Below are 14324 nucleotides of genomic sequence, written 5' to 3' on the forward strand. Positions count from 1 at the left end.
TTCACCGTCTTGCAGGTATCTACTTTGGATCACTGCTAAGACAGGCTAGTAAGTTGGATGAGCCTTTGATTTGACCTAATACAGCTACAAGTTCAACTGCATATCACATGTAACACCTTTCTTCTCAAAACAGATAGCAAATCTTCTACTTCACAGAATGAAGTGCTTTAAGAGATGACAGAGAAAGAAAAGAATGGGCAAGAGAGGAGGCTAAATTAAGAAAATGCCCAAGAAACTTGTATTTTCACACCAGTCAGAGGAAGCTGGAAGGGAAAAAGTGTTCGTATCCAAAACTTGCTCATTTTTAATCTAATATAATCTTCATTCTCAACCATCCAGAGTAAAATTATTAGCAAATGTGACAGTAATGAGAACTTTCATTTTTCTGAAATTAAAACAAACAAAACAACCCAAAATGTCACAAATCTACATTTATAACGAAAAGAATTTTAAATTGGGGAATCAAATAACTTTGTATTAAAAACAAAAGCCCCAAAGCCAAGGTTCTGAACAGATAAGAACCTCTTCATTTATTTTCTTCTTCCATAGAACTGCTATTTCTCTGGCTCACTTTATCCAGGCAGCTTTGAAAATGTCACAATGCAATAATGGGAATTGGCCAGCAGACAACCACTGAAACTACAACACTGCACACCAACATACTGAAGATGCACATCATCCAAGATGACTTTCTTTTCTAAAATACTTTTACATTAAACAAGTCCCTAATAACAAAGAACTAAGCTTCTAGAAGYGCTTCATTAAAACCGCCAATAAGCCATATATGCAAAAATGACAGCTACAGTGCTTTATGAAACTCAGAAAGATGACAAGTTTATCCAAGTAAGTAATAGCTTTTTTTTACGACAAAAAAATGCATAAGTTTATAAAAACTCTACATTCCCATAGGATTAGAGGGAAATACAGGCAGACAACCTGAGGGGGAAACTGCCACCTGCTGGACACCGTCCTCAAACTTCTGCCACCGCAGGCCGGCGCCGGGCAGGGCGCTGCAGAACAGGCTGCCTCGGTAGTCCAAGCACCAAATATACTTCTCGGAGACTGCCAGGCTCAGGATGCCGTAGCCAGGGCCGGAGTACCCCATCCAGCTCTCTGCAAACTAAAAACTGTAGAGTTAGAACTGCGTCAGGCATGTTAAATGCACAAGAAAACTGCAGCGTACTAGCTATAGCAAGAGATGCATTTTCATCTGAAAAGTTCTTATGTACTTCATCAGCGAACGAATGAATGCATGCATGCATGCTTGGTATGAAATCAATCCACATCTGTCAGTGGTCTCTAAGATAGAGCACTGCAAACTCCAAGGCTGCTATAACAAAAGTTTTGGCAAAAAGAAAACTCCACACTTGCCTACCTCAAAGAAGTGGCAGATCTGCTCTTATTTAAGAGCACAAAATAAATGGCAGCAAGAAGAAAAGAAAAAAAGAAAGAAAAAAAAAAAGAAAAAAAAAAAAAGGTCTCCTTTGTGCAGGAAGCTGCTTATTGTAACAACTGGCAAAGGAAAAGTACTTTGGGAAAAGTACTCTCACACAGAGACTACTGGTGAAAAAATAGCTAAATACACAACTATGATTCTCTTTGTATGATGTATTGCAGAAACTATAGGCTTCTATCCCAAATTTTGACAGCTTACATCAGGTACACTCAAGCACTGCACTGCAATCTATAGCGTAAGTATCCAAAAAGCTGTTGTGTTTTTCTGAATACTATGGTGTATGAAAAGACAATTTCATAACCTAAAAGCCTTCTAAACTTTGGGCATCTCTGAATAATACACCATCAACTCARATCTTAACCTTTTACCTACAAATATTTCAGTTACTCTCAATACAAAGTTGTTAGAGATTTAATATATAGGTATACATATTTTCTTCTTAAAAGTCTCTACTAAAACTGCCAGCAATTTCATCAATTCTGCAGTTTTAAAAGTTAATTTTAGTATTTATTTACTGTAGTCTATAAGACTATAAGAGAATCACAATTTCTGGCAGTTTCTTCAAAAACGACAAACAACAACAAGAAAAACAAACAAACAAAAAAGGAAGAGTGAGGTAACAGGAAAAACTCCAACATTTTAAATATTAATCATTCCCATCTAGGACACAAAGATAGACTAAGGGTTATTGTGAGTACTTAACAGATGAAACGTTCCTTCTTTAGAAGCCAGGCATGCAAGATGACCAGCATTAATTCTTACTGCATTTGGTGGAAGTTGGTACCAGCTTTTGGAAATCCAAACAAGGGGCAATCTTTGATTAGAACCTTGTYTTGCTTTTTGCTCTTTAATGAATGGGTTTATGCAGCATTATTATTGAGCTGTGAATAGTAATAACACTTACCCTGAATGAACATTACAGTCACTATACCTTCTCTGTACTGAAAGTACACAACAATTTTACACCTCGCACATGACATGGTTATAAAAGTGTGGCACGTACTGATTGCTACCTTGACTTTAAGCTTTACTTGTTCAATTAAATGAGAAGAAAGCTGCCTTCCTGCAGAACTATGGTATAGTATTTACACAAATATTTTAAATGTTGAGATTATAAACATTTTAAGCAAATGTAAAACACATACCTGATCAGATTTTAACAGCACCATTTCATCTATGCTTATTCTGGCCACGTCCTGGACAGCAGGCCCAGTAGCAATGTCAGGCATGCTAGTCTCCGATGAAGAATACGGTARACCATGTGCGTAAATATCCTCTTCATCACTTGAGGCAGATTTCTCAGTCTTACTTTCATGAGTGGTTGTTACCCATTCAGCAGTGCTAGTACTAGATTTAGCTTTGATTGCACTTTCAAAATTCCATCCAGAAATGGAAGCGTTCTCTGAATAAATCTCCTTAGACACATCAAACTGGAGAACAGGAGGATCTGACAGAGAATTGTTTATTACAGAGTGTTGTCGTTGGTCTTCCCTACCAGTTTCATCACTTTCTTTTAATGTCAGTGATGTCTTAACACCAGGTATACTGTTGCACTCCAAAAGCACTTGGTCTGTAAAATTTGGCTCTTCAAAACACTCTTCAGTATCCTGCAGCTTCATCTTATCTAAAGCTTCATCTACTTCACACAATRCAGTAGAGTCCCGTTGTTCTTTTTCACTTACCCTTCCAGGGCAGCATCCATCACTTGCAGGAGGCACACTGGGATTATATTGGGTATCAACATTACTTGCCAAGTCTCCTGTGAGGATTAGGGGAGATACAGATGCCAGTGCATCTGTGAGAGCAGAGGTACCCGTGTCACTGTCACTACTTGGAAGTTTCTGTAGATTCACTGTATCTCCATTTTCTTCATGAATTAGTATAGTAGTAGACTCTGGAGATTGTAAGATGCTGAAAGTTTCTGAACTGTTATCTTCTTGCAAGATCGTAGGGTGCTCTGCACTGAACATGCTTTCCTGATCCGGAGATTCAGTACTCAAGCGATCAATGCTGCCACTCATGAGGCTGGAAGTCATGGAAAACGAATCCGCATTCATGGAATGGGGACTGTCACCTGAGAGTTGACGTTCGTAACTTGGGGGACCTTCCAGGGCACTGTGGTTCTTCTTGGTCCCACTTTCTGTTCTCATAAAAAAAGGGGAAAAATAAGTATTATTAATAAAACTATTATATACCGATGGAAAATGCAAAAATATTTCATCACAGAATAGGGCTAAATGTATTGTTGACATTTAGTTTTACCACTTCACTATTGAGTGATACCTACAAAGGCCAAAAAATCTTAATTGCAAAGCATTTTAAAGCTAAGACCATCACAGTAAATTAGAATGACTAAAAATATGCATTTCAATAAACTAGAAAGCCTGGCTAAGGAATACATTGTTCGATATTTTACATAAGAGCTAGGTAAAACAAATCCAACATAAAACTGGAAGTAGAATCTATTGCTTATTATCGTGTTTGCTTACCTAAGTGAAAAACATATTAAAGAAAACAAATACAGCTAATATGAAAGAAAAAGAATCAACTGATTACTTTCAAAACAAGTTTTCATCTTAAACAAATTACCTACAAAAGTTACTTAAAATACACCAAAATTTTAGATTTCACGTGATAATGCAACACAGCACTTCTCAAACATACACACACACTCTTCTGTGAAATGTATCAGAAGTGACACATTCTAATAATCAGCAGTAGCACAGAAAATTGTTCGATTTACCTTGTTTCTTCTTTTTTTTCTTTTTCACTTTAATTGGCTTTACAATGAGTTCCTGATCAAAATCCTCAGAGCTGATAATGCTGAACCGTTGGGAGGAAGGTTGACTCTCTCTCTGGGTTTCTGAAAGTTGGTCTGTGCATATCATAAAACTAGAGCCACTGTCCACAGAATTCACTGAACTGCTCCTGCTTCTTGATTCACTTGCTACAGAGCAGCCCCTTTTTYTTGTGTCACTGTTTAAGTCTCCCACTCTATCAAAGCTTTTCTCTGAGAGCACTGGAGTTTCCAGATCATCTTTCACTAAAGAATAAGAGTCATTTTTATCAGCAATAACTGAAGGGGAAGTAACCATTTTCTTATCTGTTTCCACGGAAGGGCCAGATGACACAGGTGCAACTACTGATAATGGGGTCATCAATTTAGGATTCGTATCTGTTAAAGGGCTCAGCAATTTTGAATTCACATCTGAAATAGACCAAAAGAAAAAGTATAAATATTACGGTTTGAAGCGAGTACAAACATAATTCTTGAAGTGTTGAAAGRAACTACACTTTATCCCATGGGACTATTCTAAACTTGCAAAATTTAAGATATATATCATTACTTCATGCAAGTGGAACTATATGAAGTGACTCGAGTCATCCATCAAGTCCCCAAAAAGCCTGAACACCTGCATGAAATCCTTGTTAGCAATATTCCGCCTTTATGTTTATGTATTAAAATAAGAAGAATGGTGCAAATCTTTAGCTCGAAAGATTTCACTGTGTTGGACACCAAAGTATCCTTTACATTCAACTTCTTCACCCAAACATTCTGCATCTTGCCAAAACAAGCAAAATTTACCAAGTAGGCCACAGCAGCAATTAAGAGAAAAATATATTTCAAAACGACACCTTTCAACCTAATTTTAACCTCACGAGTTAAAATTAAAATAATAAATATTCTTTAGAAGCCTATGAGTGAAGAACCCCTTAAAACAACAAAAACTACCCCTAACCTAGTTCCTTTCAACATGAAATGAAAGGTCTAAGCTTCTTTTTGTCTGATGATTTCCCCTAAAATGTAGATGCTGGCTAGTAGCACACAACTGGTTAAGTCAGTCAACAGAAGCTGGTAGATTTTTGTTAGAAACTAGAAAGCTTTCTTAAAAAAAGAAAAAAAAAAAAAGAAAAAAGAAAAACGAAAAACAAAAGAGTACCACATTCCACAATGGACATACTGACATTCACTAATCTATACAAACCTATTGATGACACTCCTTCAGGTCTACTTGAAATTCTTATTATGTCTCTATCTCCCTTCAGGAGAAAAATCTCATTGTTGGTACAGGACACAGACACTATATCACCATATACTTCCAAGCCACCAATCAGAGCCTATAAAGAGTCAATAGAGAAAGAATTAATTGGCACGGGATTAAGATGGGCATGATGAGGCTCATTAAAGAAGCATTCACTGGAATTCAATCAACATGTATACCTTATAAAGGTTTATAAGAAAGCTCATCTTTTCTAGTAATTTTCACGAGCTTTAATGCGGGGATCTATTCATTTTCTCTGTCCAAATTAGTACCAACCAATTGCTTAACTCTGATAAACAACTTAGTGAGGAAAAATACTGTTGTATAAAGGCTTGATATGATTTAGACAAAACAAACAAAAAAATGTTTCTTTACAGAAGTAGCAAATGGTTAACAGGCTTCTCTGTACCAAACAAAATAGAGCACTTGCTCTTTTGCGCAAACACCAAAAACAGCAGAAGGAAAGAAGAAATAGTTCCAGATATATTTTTCAGGTCTAAAACATCTCTTGTCATACATTACTAGATTTTAGATTTATATATGCTTAGCTACACATTCATCTAAAATTTATTACATAAAGCATCTGCATTTAAAGCTTTAGATGTATGTAATTTTTATATTTGATATATACATTTTTTTCTATGAGTAAATCAGTGCAACCACAACTTGAAAAGGGTGAGCTGAAATCTTTCTTTGCTAACTTTAAACACGRATTTGAATCACACCAGGCCAAACAGAGGTTAATTGCATGGTTAATAGCACAACCAAAAGCAGGTAAGAAAAAATAGACATTCACAAGGTTTATCTACCTGGTTCACAGTGTCTAATAAGTAGATGCTATATTCATTCCAGGTCAGCACCCAGCCTTCTTGGCAGAAGCATGAAACAAGCCCAAGGTGTTTCTCTGGGGAACTACAACCTCCTCTGTCAGGTGGCTCCAAACGAGGATACAGTTCAAAAGTTTTAATTCCTGCAGCAAATACATCCTTGAGTATGAACGTGGCCTGGACAGTTCCGTGAACATCTGACTTCCAGAGGCGGAGCCCAGGTCTGGCAGCAAACAGCGTCAGGTCACTCTGTTTACAAAGGCCAGGTATAAAACATGCTCCAAACTTGCCAGTGCTGGAAGGTTAAAACAAAACAAAACAAAGTCATAACACTCTTTAAAAAGCCACATACAAAACTATAAACTTAGAAACAATTTTTAAAACCAATGACACATTTCCAACTGCAATTTGGAAAAAGAAAATAATTGTATTGTTCTTAATGTGAAGTATTAAGTCCTCTGTCCGAAATACGATTTGGTTGCAAGACAAGAATAGTACTTCCAAATAGCAAGATCTTTCCCTCAGCTTTGTGTGTCAGACATTATATCTGCTAGACAAGTTATGACACTCGTGATATGCCTTGGCAGTACTCTTTATCCACTCCACAAAGATTCAGAAAGATCCTAGTATACAGTTTCCTTTCTAGGAGAAGGGAGAAAAAATAAGCAAAATGCTACCAAATAAGAAACTGAGAGTCTCTATCTGCAAGGAGCAAGGAACGTGTCTCAAGCATTAACATCCTCATCCCTTGTACATAGACCATTATTGCTGGCTCAAGAGAGTCATACATAACAGGGGTACTCTTTGATATTCCTCTTGCTAATCATATGATTATATACCTCAAAGCAGTACATTATACACCCTCTTTAAAGGGTCACCTTCCTCTACTTCCAGATAGTCAGTCACACTGTTCTTCTAAGATCAAGGGCCCTTTTCCTTCATATCCAAGAAGGATTACACAATAAAAGAAAAGTGTCAGAAGGTCCTACAGGAACTTTCTACAAGTTTTTTCAAGTCAAATTTATATTCCTGTTACACACATTTTCCATTTTAACTCATTTCCATGTTAAAAAAAAAGTATTAAGATGATGATTTTGTTTTGGCATTAGATACTACATCATCCATTACATGCACCTGCTTATAAATGCTTGCTCATACCAAGCCACAACAAACCATGAGGAACTGCAGTAGAATTCTTTCAATTTAAACAAGGGGAAATTATCTTAAGCATTTTTTTCATAAGTTTCCTGAAAATACAATTGTAACATTTGCAACCATAAACATTCTAAGTAGGCAGATCATCATTTCGATGTCTGAGAATGAAAAGCCACTGTAATAAAGTTTTATTAGCGGACTGCTGTGTTGTATTAATTGTACTGCTTAGATCACTCATTCTGTAATCCACTCTGAAAAGCCAGAATTAACAGATGTGCCTGCATCAATATTTTGTGAGGGTTACTTTTTTCTGGGCTGCGATCCAACTTGCTTGACAGATTTCTCTTCTGTATAAAAAAGTACAGTCCGTTGTAAAGTAGAGACGAGCAGCACTTTCTGGTTGTAATCCAACTGGACAATTGAAGAAGGCTCTTCCAAAACAAGGCTGGAGTTGCAAGTACCCTTCAGAGAGAGGAAATTCACAAGTATTAACCTTGTAAAATCGGAGAGTGTTAGTAACTAATACTTCAGAAACATTAACATGGCCAAGGAGGAAAAAAAAACAGTTTTTGAACTACTGTTCCATTAAGTTAATGAATCTGTAATTTCTTCTTGCAGACCACATGGAAACTGCATGGATAGTGGACTATGGATAATGGCAGTGCCATGCTATGAAATGCAGTTCCTCTAGAAATACTAGCTGGACTATCTGACCTGATCGCAATAGAAACCATAGAATRTTTATTTTCTTCACTCTTCTCCCTGCCAGGCTCCATAACATCAAGATTTTTTATATATATATCTCTATATACACACACACACATACATACATATATATACACACACATATGTATGTATATATACATATACACACACATATATAGTATATATATATGTATACACACACACATATATAGTATACATAAAATAGACCTGCCAGACAAATATATGGTTCTAAGCATTTAACTATCTGTTAAATATTTAAATACATATGTATTCTTTCAGAAAAATCTTAAGCAGGAATAAAGACATCTTAAAAAAAAAAAAAAAAAAAACCTTACATGGTCTAAGTCTAAGGCAGAGTAGACAATTTTTCCTTTGTCATCTCCAGAGAATAATTTCATTCCATTGGGACTCCAAGCTAAAGCTGTAATGCTACTTCTGTGGATACCAGCAACATCAAACCTCCGGAGCTGTGAAACGATATCAAAGCAATGCAAGAGTGAAGGGGACAGAAAAAAAGTCACAGAGCCCATGCAGTGACTTAGGCTGATAAATCAGAGAGCCAGCCCAAAAACAAAGATAGAACCTAGACACCTTGTCAGTTATTACAAATCAGTAGCTATGTTACGTCCAACTATGTTGGATTAATTTTAACCTTTAGTGACGAAGAACACGTTTCAAGATTAATACTTTTATAAGTCTAATATACAACGTGTAGAATGGATTCATAGATACTTCATGAGGAAAAATGCCCTGGTTTTCACTATTACGAAGAATCAACTAATCATTTAGCAGAAGTCACCACAGAAGTTTAACCAAATACAGAGATTTACCTGTTTGTTTCTTCCAGGCAACGAAGACACAAGCTGAAAAACCGCGACTCGCCCTGACGCGGTGCCAACAGCGACAAGATCATCGAAACAACTCAATAGCTTTACGAAAGTAATAGATTCACACTTSCCCTGTTGGAACAGCCAATACACAAAACCTGCTAAGTTAGGAAAGGCAGAAAATAGCTGTAAATAGTCACTCAATTCTGGGTGACTGAGCACTGTTAAAAGTTTTGTTATAAGTTATTCTACCTCAAAATTGTATTTTTTCATCTGGTTTAGGTGCCTGCAGTAGAGATAAAGCATTCCAATGCTGCTCCCCACCGCAATGTAGTCCCCATTGGTATCGAGTGCTGTGAGGTACACCACTATAGAGCGGAAGCCTTTTTGGATCTTTGTTGGAATGGCATTGAGAAGATAGTATAAGGGACAGAACTCCTTGAATATAACTGATGAAGTCACTGATGCCATAGCAAACACTGGTACCAACACTTTTAAGGTTGAAATAAGTGCATCTATTTCACCACATAAGGAAATCTGAAAGACAAAATCAAAGTTTAACATTAACCTTTTTCTTTTTTCAGAGAAGTTAACAACAGCTACCCCTTCACAAGTAGGTATGCGGAGACCAAGCAAGTAGGCACACAGAGATTTTCATTCTTTGGGAAGAAAATAAGCAAGATAAATTCTAGAAAATGTTATTCTGCAAATAAGAACATGATTATTTCTTAGACTTAGCACATCAACAGGGGGATGGTAACTACTGAACATGGGATAAGAATTTTTTCTTGCAGTTAGGAGCTTTTCCAAGTCAAGTTCAAATGTGTTATTTATTTTCATTCAGCTACTGAGGGAACTGTATAGCCACYGCCTGTCACTAAGCAATCCATGCAGCCCATTTCTTCATCTGTCTGCAAACTCTAGCCTCAAACCTTGCAGTGCTCAATCTTCAGTTTACATTAAGAGTAGCACAAACATGGGATATTCACCAGGTAAGTGAGCACAGTGAGACTGAAGTGTCAAACTTTTTTGCTCAAACCCTTAATTGCCACTCTGCCCCAAGGAAAATATAAATGAAAAGCAATAGTTACTGCAGCTAGTAAGCAATTAGATAGTACAAATAGCATGGTAAGAAGAAGAATGCAAAAATGAGGGAAATCCTACTGTGACAACACAAAGATATTCATACAGAAATTTAGAAAGCTAGTGAGTAAACAGTAAAAGAAACAGGCTTTAAAAATAAAGACACTATATGTCTGTGTTTCCTGTTACAGCCAAGTGAATAACTTCACYTTGATGAGTGGTACTACGTGTGCATATGGGAGAATTCTGATATCTTTCTGAGAAAAAGGAAACAAAGGTTTTATTTGCCCTGTTCCATAAAAAAAAATATAGCTCAGTGCAGTAACAATGCACTGGCAACTTCATAAAATCCTGATATTTTAATGTGGCACACTATTAAAAATATTAATTATAACTAAAAATATTAATTATAACTATTAATGTTTCTCAGGATGACAACTTTGACAGAAAAGTTTTGCAGCAGTTTGCAGCAGTTCTCCTCATAGATAATTTTAGAACATGGGAAAGAAAGGAAACCCTTTTCTTGAATTTTACTTTGCCACGAGCTAGTCCGATTAATGGAATGGTTTATAATCTGTCAAAAATAGCTGCAGTTTTCTGAGACAATGACTATAGCTTTCTGAAAAGAATGAGCTCTCTAAGCTCATTCAAATGTGTGACATCAAATATTTTCTTAAGTTTCAGCAAGAGATATAACTTAGAGAAAGAAAAAAAAAAAGCCACCACAAATACATCAAATTCAGTTGAGAAAAATTCTAAACATTCAGAAATACTCTGTAAAGAATCCCTAGCGTAATTTGTGTGATAYACGCTATTGTGCCTAGTTTGTATTTCTCCAAGGATGGAAAATAGTGTTTGGCAAATTGTTTATGGTGGTATCTCACCTAAAAAGCGCACACGTGTATGTGCCCACACTTCCTTAATATCTCCATAACTGTGAAAAGCTTGTTTTAAAATTTCTTTCACTTATGGTGCAAGAGGATTTGGCATGGTGGCTTCGGGCCCTGCAACACTTGCTGTCAACATATGATCCCACTAATTCAAAGGGATTATTACTTACATGACACTATCCATTCAGGCCCATGTTAGACAAGACAGCAGGAATAAAGGTTGGTTACTGGACCCAAATCTTAGTCGTGTCACAGAAACAACCAGTGAAGAAGCTGACAGCAATTATTAGATTATGTTAATTGCTGTGACAAATGTTACCTCTTGCTAGAGCTTAGCCATAATGAATTCTATTCTCCTCCCATGTTTACCAGCTGTCACACCACCTATTTCATAAAAATACCATTAGGGTCAGCTGATTCACATGCCCCAGTTGGTTTTGAATGAAAAGTTCCTCAAAGTGTCGCTTATGAATTATCAAATAATCAAAATGCTTTACCTTTCTTTTTCAATACTGACACACACCTTCTCTTCCCTATCGTACGCTTTTCAGACTTCTGTCCTCTCTTTTAGGATTTAACACTTTCTTTATACAATCAGTTACATTTAAAATAAAGAAACAAACAAAACCTCCAAACCACTGTTAAAGTCTCATTTGCCATTCTAAACATACCGCTTTGCCAGGCTAACAATTTTACTGGCTGCTGGTCTTTTCTCACTAAAATACACTCTTTGTCCTAAGTCTCATGTGCACAAGTCTTCCTCTGTCTAGGTCTCAAATGCTAAAGCTCCCCAGCTACTGCCTCATGAATTTCACATATTTTGTCTTTTAACCTCCCTCTGTCACTCCTGGAATTCACATCTATCATCTTCCAAACTGCTGTCAGAGTTTGAACCATCTCACATGTCTCGATTGTCAAGGAATCTTGCAGTCCTCAAAATCTATTCACTGTCTTCACTTCCATCATTCATTGTTACAACTTAACTACAACTATTTAAAGTACAGTAATTCATTAAAAACTACGGAATTATGAAAAAAATGGTATCCAGAAAAAAAGAGACTACTTTTCTGTACAAGAACTAGATCTGCAACCTGATTTTTTTTTAAGTTTGCATTTAACTAACATTAGAATTTTCCTGATTTTTTTTTAAACAGAAAACTGTCAGGAATTACTTCTTATCATATATTTTTTCTTAAATGCGCTGCCAGATTAGGGTTCTCAGTCCTTATAATTCATACACAATTCTACTTAGATCTTTTCTGATGGTTTAGCTTTAGAAAACTAATCTTTTTCTCTATAATCCACTGAACTTCTACAATCAAAAATGTATTTATAAATACAATTTCTTGCTGTCCCACAAGTCATTTTCACTGAGTGGTTTACAGACTAACAACATAATTCTACTATTTGCATGAAAACATGTAACTCAAAGCTCAAAGTATTGCTAATGAAGTCAGTTTATCTGAGGAAAATAAATGTAAGAAGGATTAAAGAACTACAGCATGGCCTTTACATTCACAGATTGTGTACAAGAGCTATGATCTTCCTCACCTTTTGAGTTTAGTGTCTTTGACTTCCCCTAATTGCATCTGTATATGATATGTGGTCTCTCTCTCTTCTTCAGAAATCTCAGGATTAGGCTTTTATCTGTTTTTCCAACTTCTTTAACCGAAGGCAAATAGAGGATATAATCTATCTTCTCAGACAGATTTGGGAATGGGACCTGCACATCTAACCATGTCAGCAGTGGTTAGTCTGAAGGACAGAAAAGCCATATAGGGTAAATCAGATTGTGCTAATAAGATCTCCTGCAGCTGAGATCAAGTACAGCAAAACATCTTATGCTGCATTAAAAAAAAAAAAAAGAAAAGAAAAACAGTCTGTCCTTTCTAACCCACAAGGATCACAATGAGCTTTTACATATTGCATTAACAGGAATAGGGCTCAAGGCTGGCTACCAGAGATAACCAACGTGAAAGATAATCTTGTGGTTAAACAAGTACTCGGTGGATAGAGATTCGGTTTCAGGTTATGCCACAGATTCACCATGCGAAGCAGAAGTTGGCATTACCTTTTTTTCTGTGCCCAACCTTCATCTTTCTACAAGAGAAACAGCAGCTCTTTTTTTGTTTGTTTTTTTTTTTTTTTTTAATTTTTTCATGTATCAAATTAAACTTAAGCTCTTCACAGAACAGACCAGTTTGTGTGCACAACCTACGTTTAACACAATGGTCTTAGCTAGATCCTGCAAACTAAAAAATAAGTAGTTATACTTTCTGATACAGTTCTTATTCTTAGCCACCTGACCATCCCATCTGTCAGCAGCTCTAAGCAGAGCAGCAAAGTTTCAAGCCTACTGCCCAGCTATGAAAGAASAGCAAAACAGCCAAGACATTCCTCTAAAGTTTCTGAAACAAACAGCAAGATAAAGGAAGGAAAAAAACAGCACCTTACTCAAACCAGGTGCTACTCAACAAGRGCTCCGCTTTCACACTCACTGTTGGGCAGCAGGTAGGTGACCAGTTAGTGCACACAACGGGACTACCTAAATCAACAAGTACCAAGCTTGAGGCTAGCCAGAAGTTGTTCTGCTTTTGGTGCGGGGGAGTTTTTGTAAAAACAGAAACTAAATTAGACTACGGTCTGAAAGGCTGGAAAAGGAAAGATCTGGGGTCACCGTACTCTCATGTGCATAAAGGAAACATGGGGGCGTGGGGTTTTGCTGGCTCTGCTGARAGCAGAATATCGAGTTTTTTCACAAAACAAACACACCAACCAATCAGAAAGAAAATAAAAAAGGCCTGGCCCTTGAGTGGCGTTTCTTTATTCTGACAGGTGCTTCAAAGGGCTCCTATCAGCCCGTCGGCTGCAGCACCTCCCCGCCGTGTTTGAGCAGGATGCCYGCGGCCCTAACGCGTTTCTGCTGCGGGAAACCCCCAGGAAAATTCTCGTTCTCCATCACGGAGGGGCTGAAAACTAAGACTTCTCGCTGGGCTCTCCGCGTTGATTCGCCTTAAAATCCCTTCCAGCTCGGCCAAGAGCCGCGTTGCGGCGGCGAGAAGTTTCCCCTCAGCCCGCGCGGCCCAGCCTGCTAACGGCGGCGGTTACCGGCGACCGTTACCGGCGACCGTTAACTCCTCCTCTGCCCACCCCCTCCCCCGCCAACGCTAACGTCCCGCAACGGCCGCTGGCAGCCGCTCGCGCACCCGCCGCCGGGCAGCGCCGTTACCGCCGCGGCCCCAGCCGCTTCCTCCGCCGCGGAGAGGGGCCGGGGCGGCTCGCGTGCCCTCCCCAGGCCCCGGGAGGGGCGGCGGGAC

General features: G+C 37.8%; 1 protein-coding gene across 1 annotated transcript in view; it reads right to left on the bottom strand.

Moving 5' to 3' along the window:
• The window catches only part of TECPR2 (tectonin beta-propeller repeat containing 2), a 38548-nt gene extending 25807 nt beyond the window's left edge, over positions 1-12741 (bottom strand). The window contains exons 1-10 of the mRNA XM_026050406.1: positions 12559-12741; positions 9287-9571; positions 9038-9166; positions 8543-8674; positions 7786-7943; positions 6309-6621; positions 5443-5575; positions 4200-4664; positions 2602-3596; positions 937-1120 (exon numbers count right to left, since the gene is read on the bottom strand). Coding sequence (XP_025906191.1) covers positions 937-1120; positions 2602-3596; positions 4200-4664; positions 5443-5575; positions 6309-6621; positions 7786-7943; positions 8543-8674; positions 9038-9166; positions 9287-9505 — 2728 coding nt within the window. The 5' untranslated portion in view covers positions 9506-9571; positions 12559-12741. The remainder of the gene's footprint in view (positions 1-936; positions 1121-2601; positions 3597-4199; positions 4665-5442; positions 5576-6308; positions 6622-7785; positions 7944-8542; positions 8675-9037; positions 9167-9286; positions 9572-12558) is intronic.
• Between the last annotated feature and the right edge of the window lie 1583 nt (positions 12742-14324).

This window comes from Nothoprocta perdicaria, unplaced genomic scaffold (genome assembly GCF_003342845.1).
Source record: "Nothoprocta perdicaria isolate Ctin4 unplaced genomic scaffold, notPer1 scaffold_69, whole genome shotgun sequence".
Classification (NCBI taxonomy): domain Eukaryota; kingdom Metazoa; phylum Chordata; class Aves; order Tinamiformes; family Tinamidae; genus Nothoprocta; species Nothoprocta perdicaria.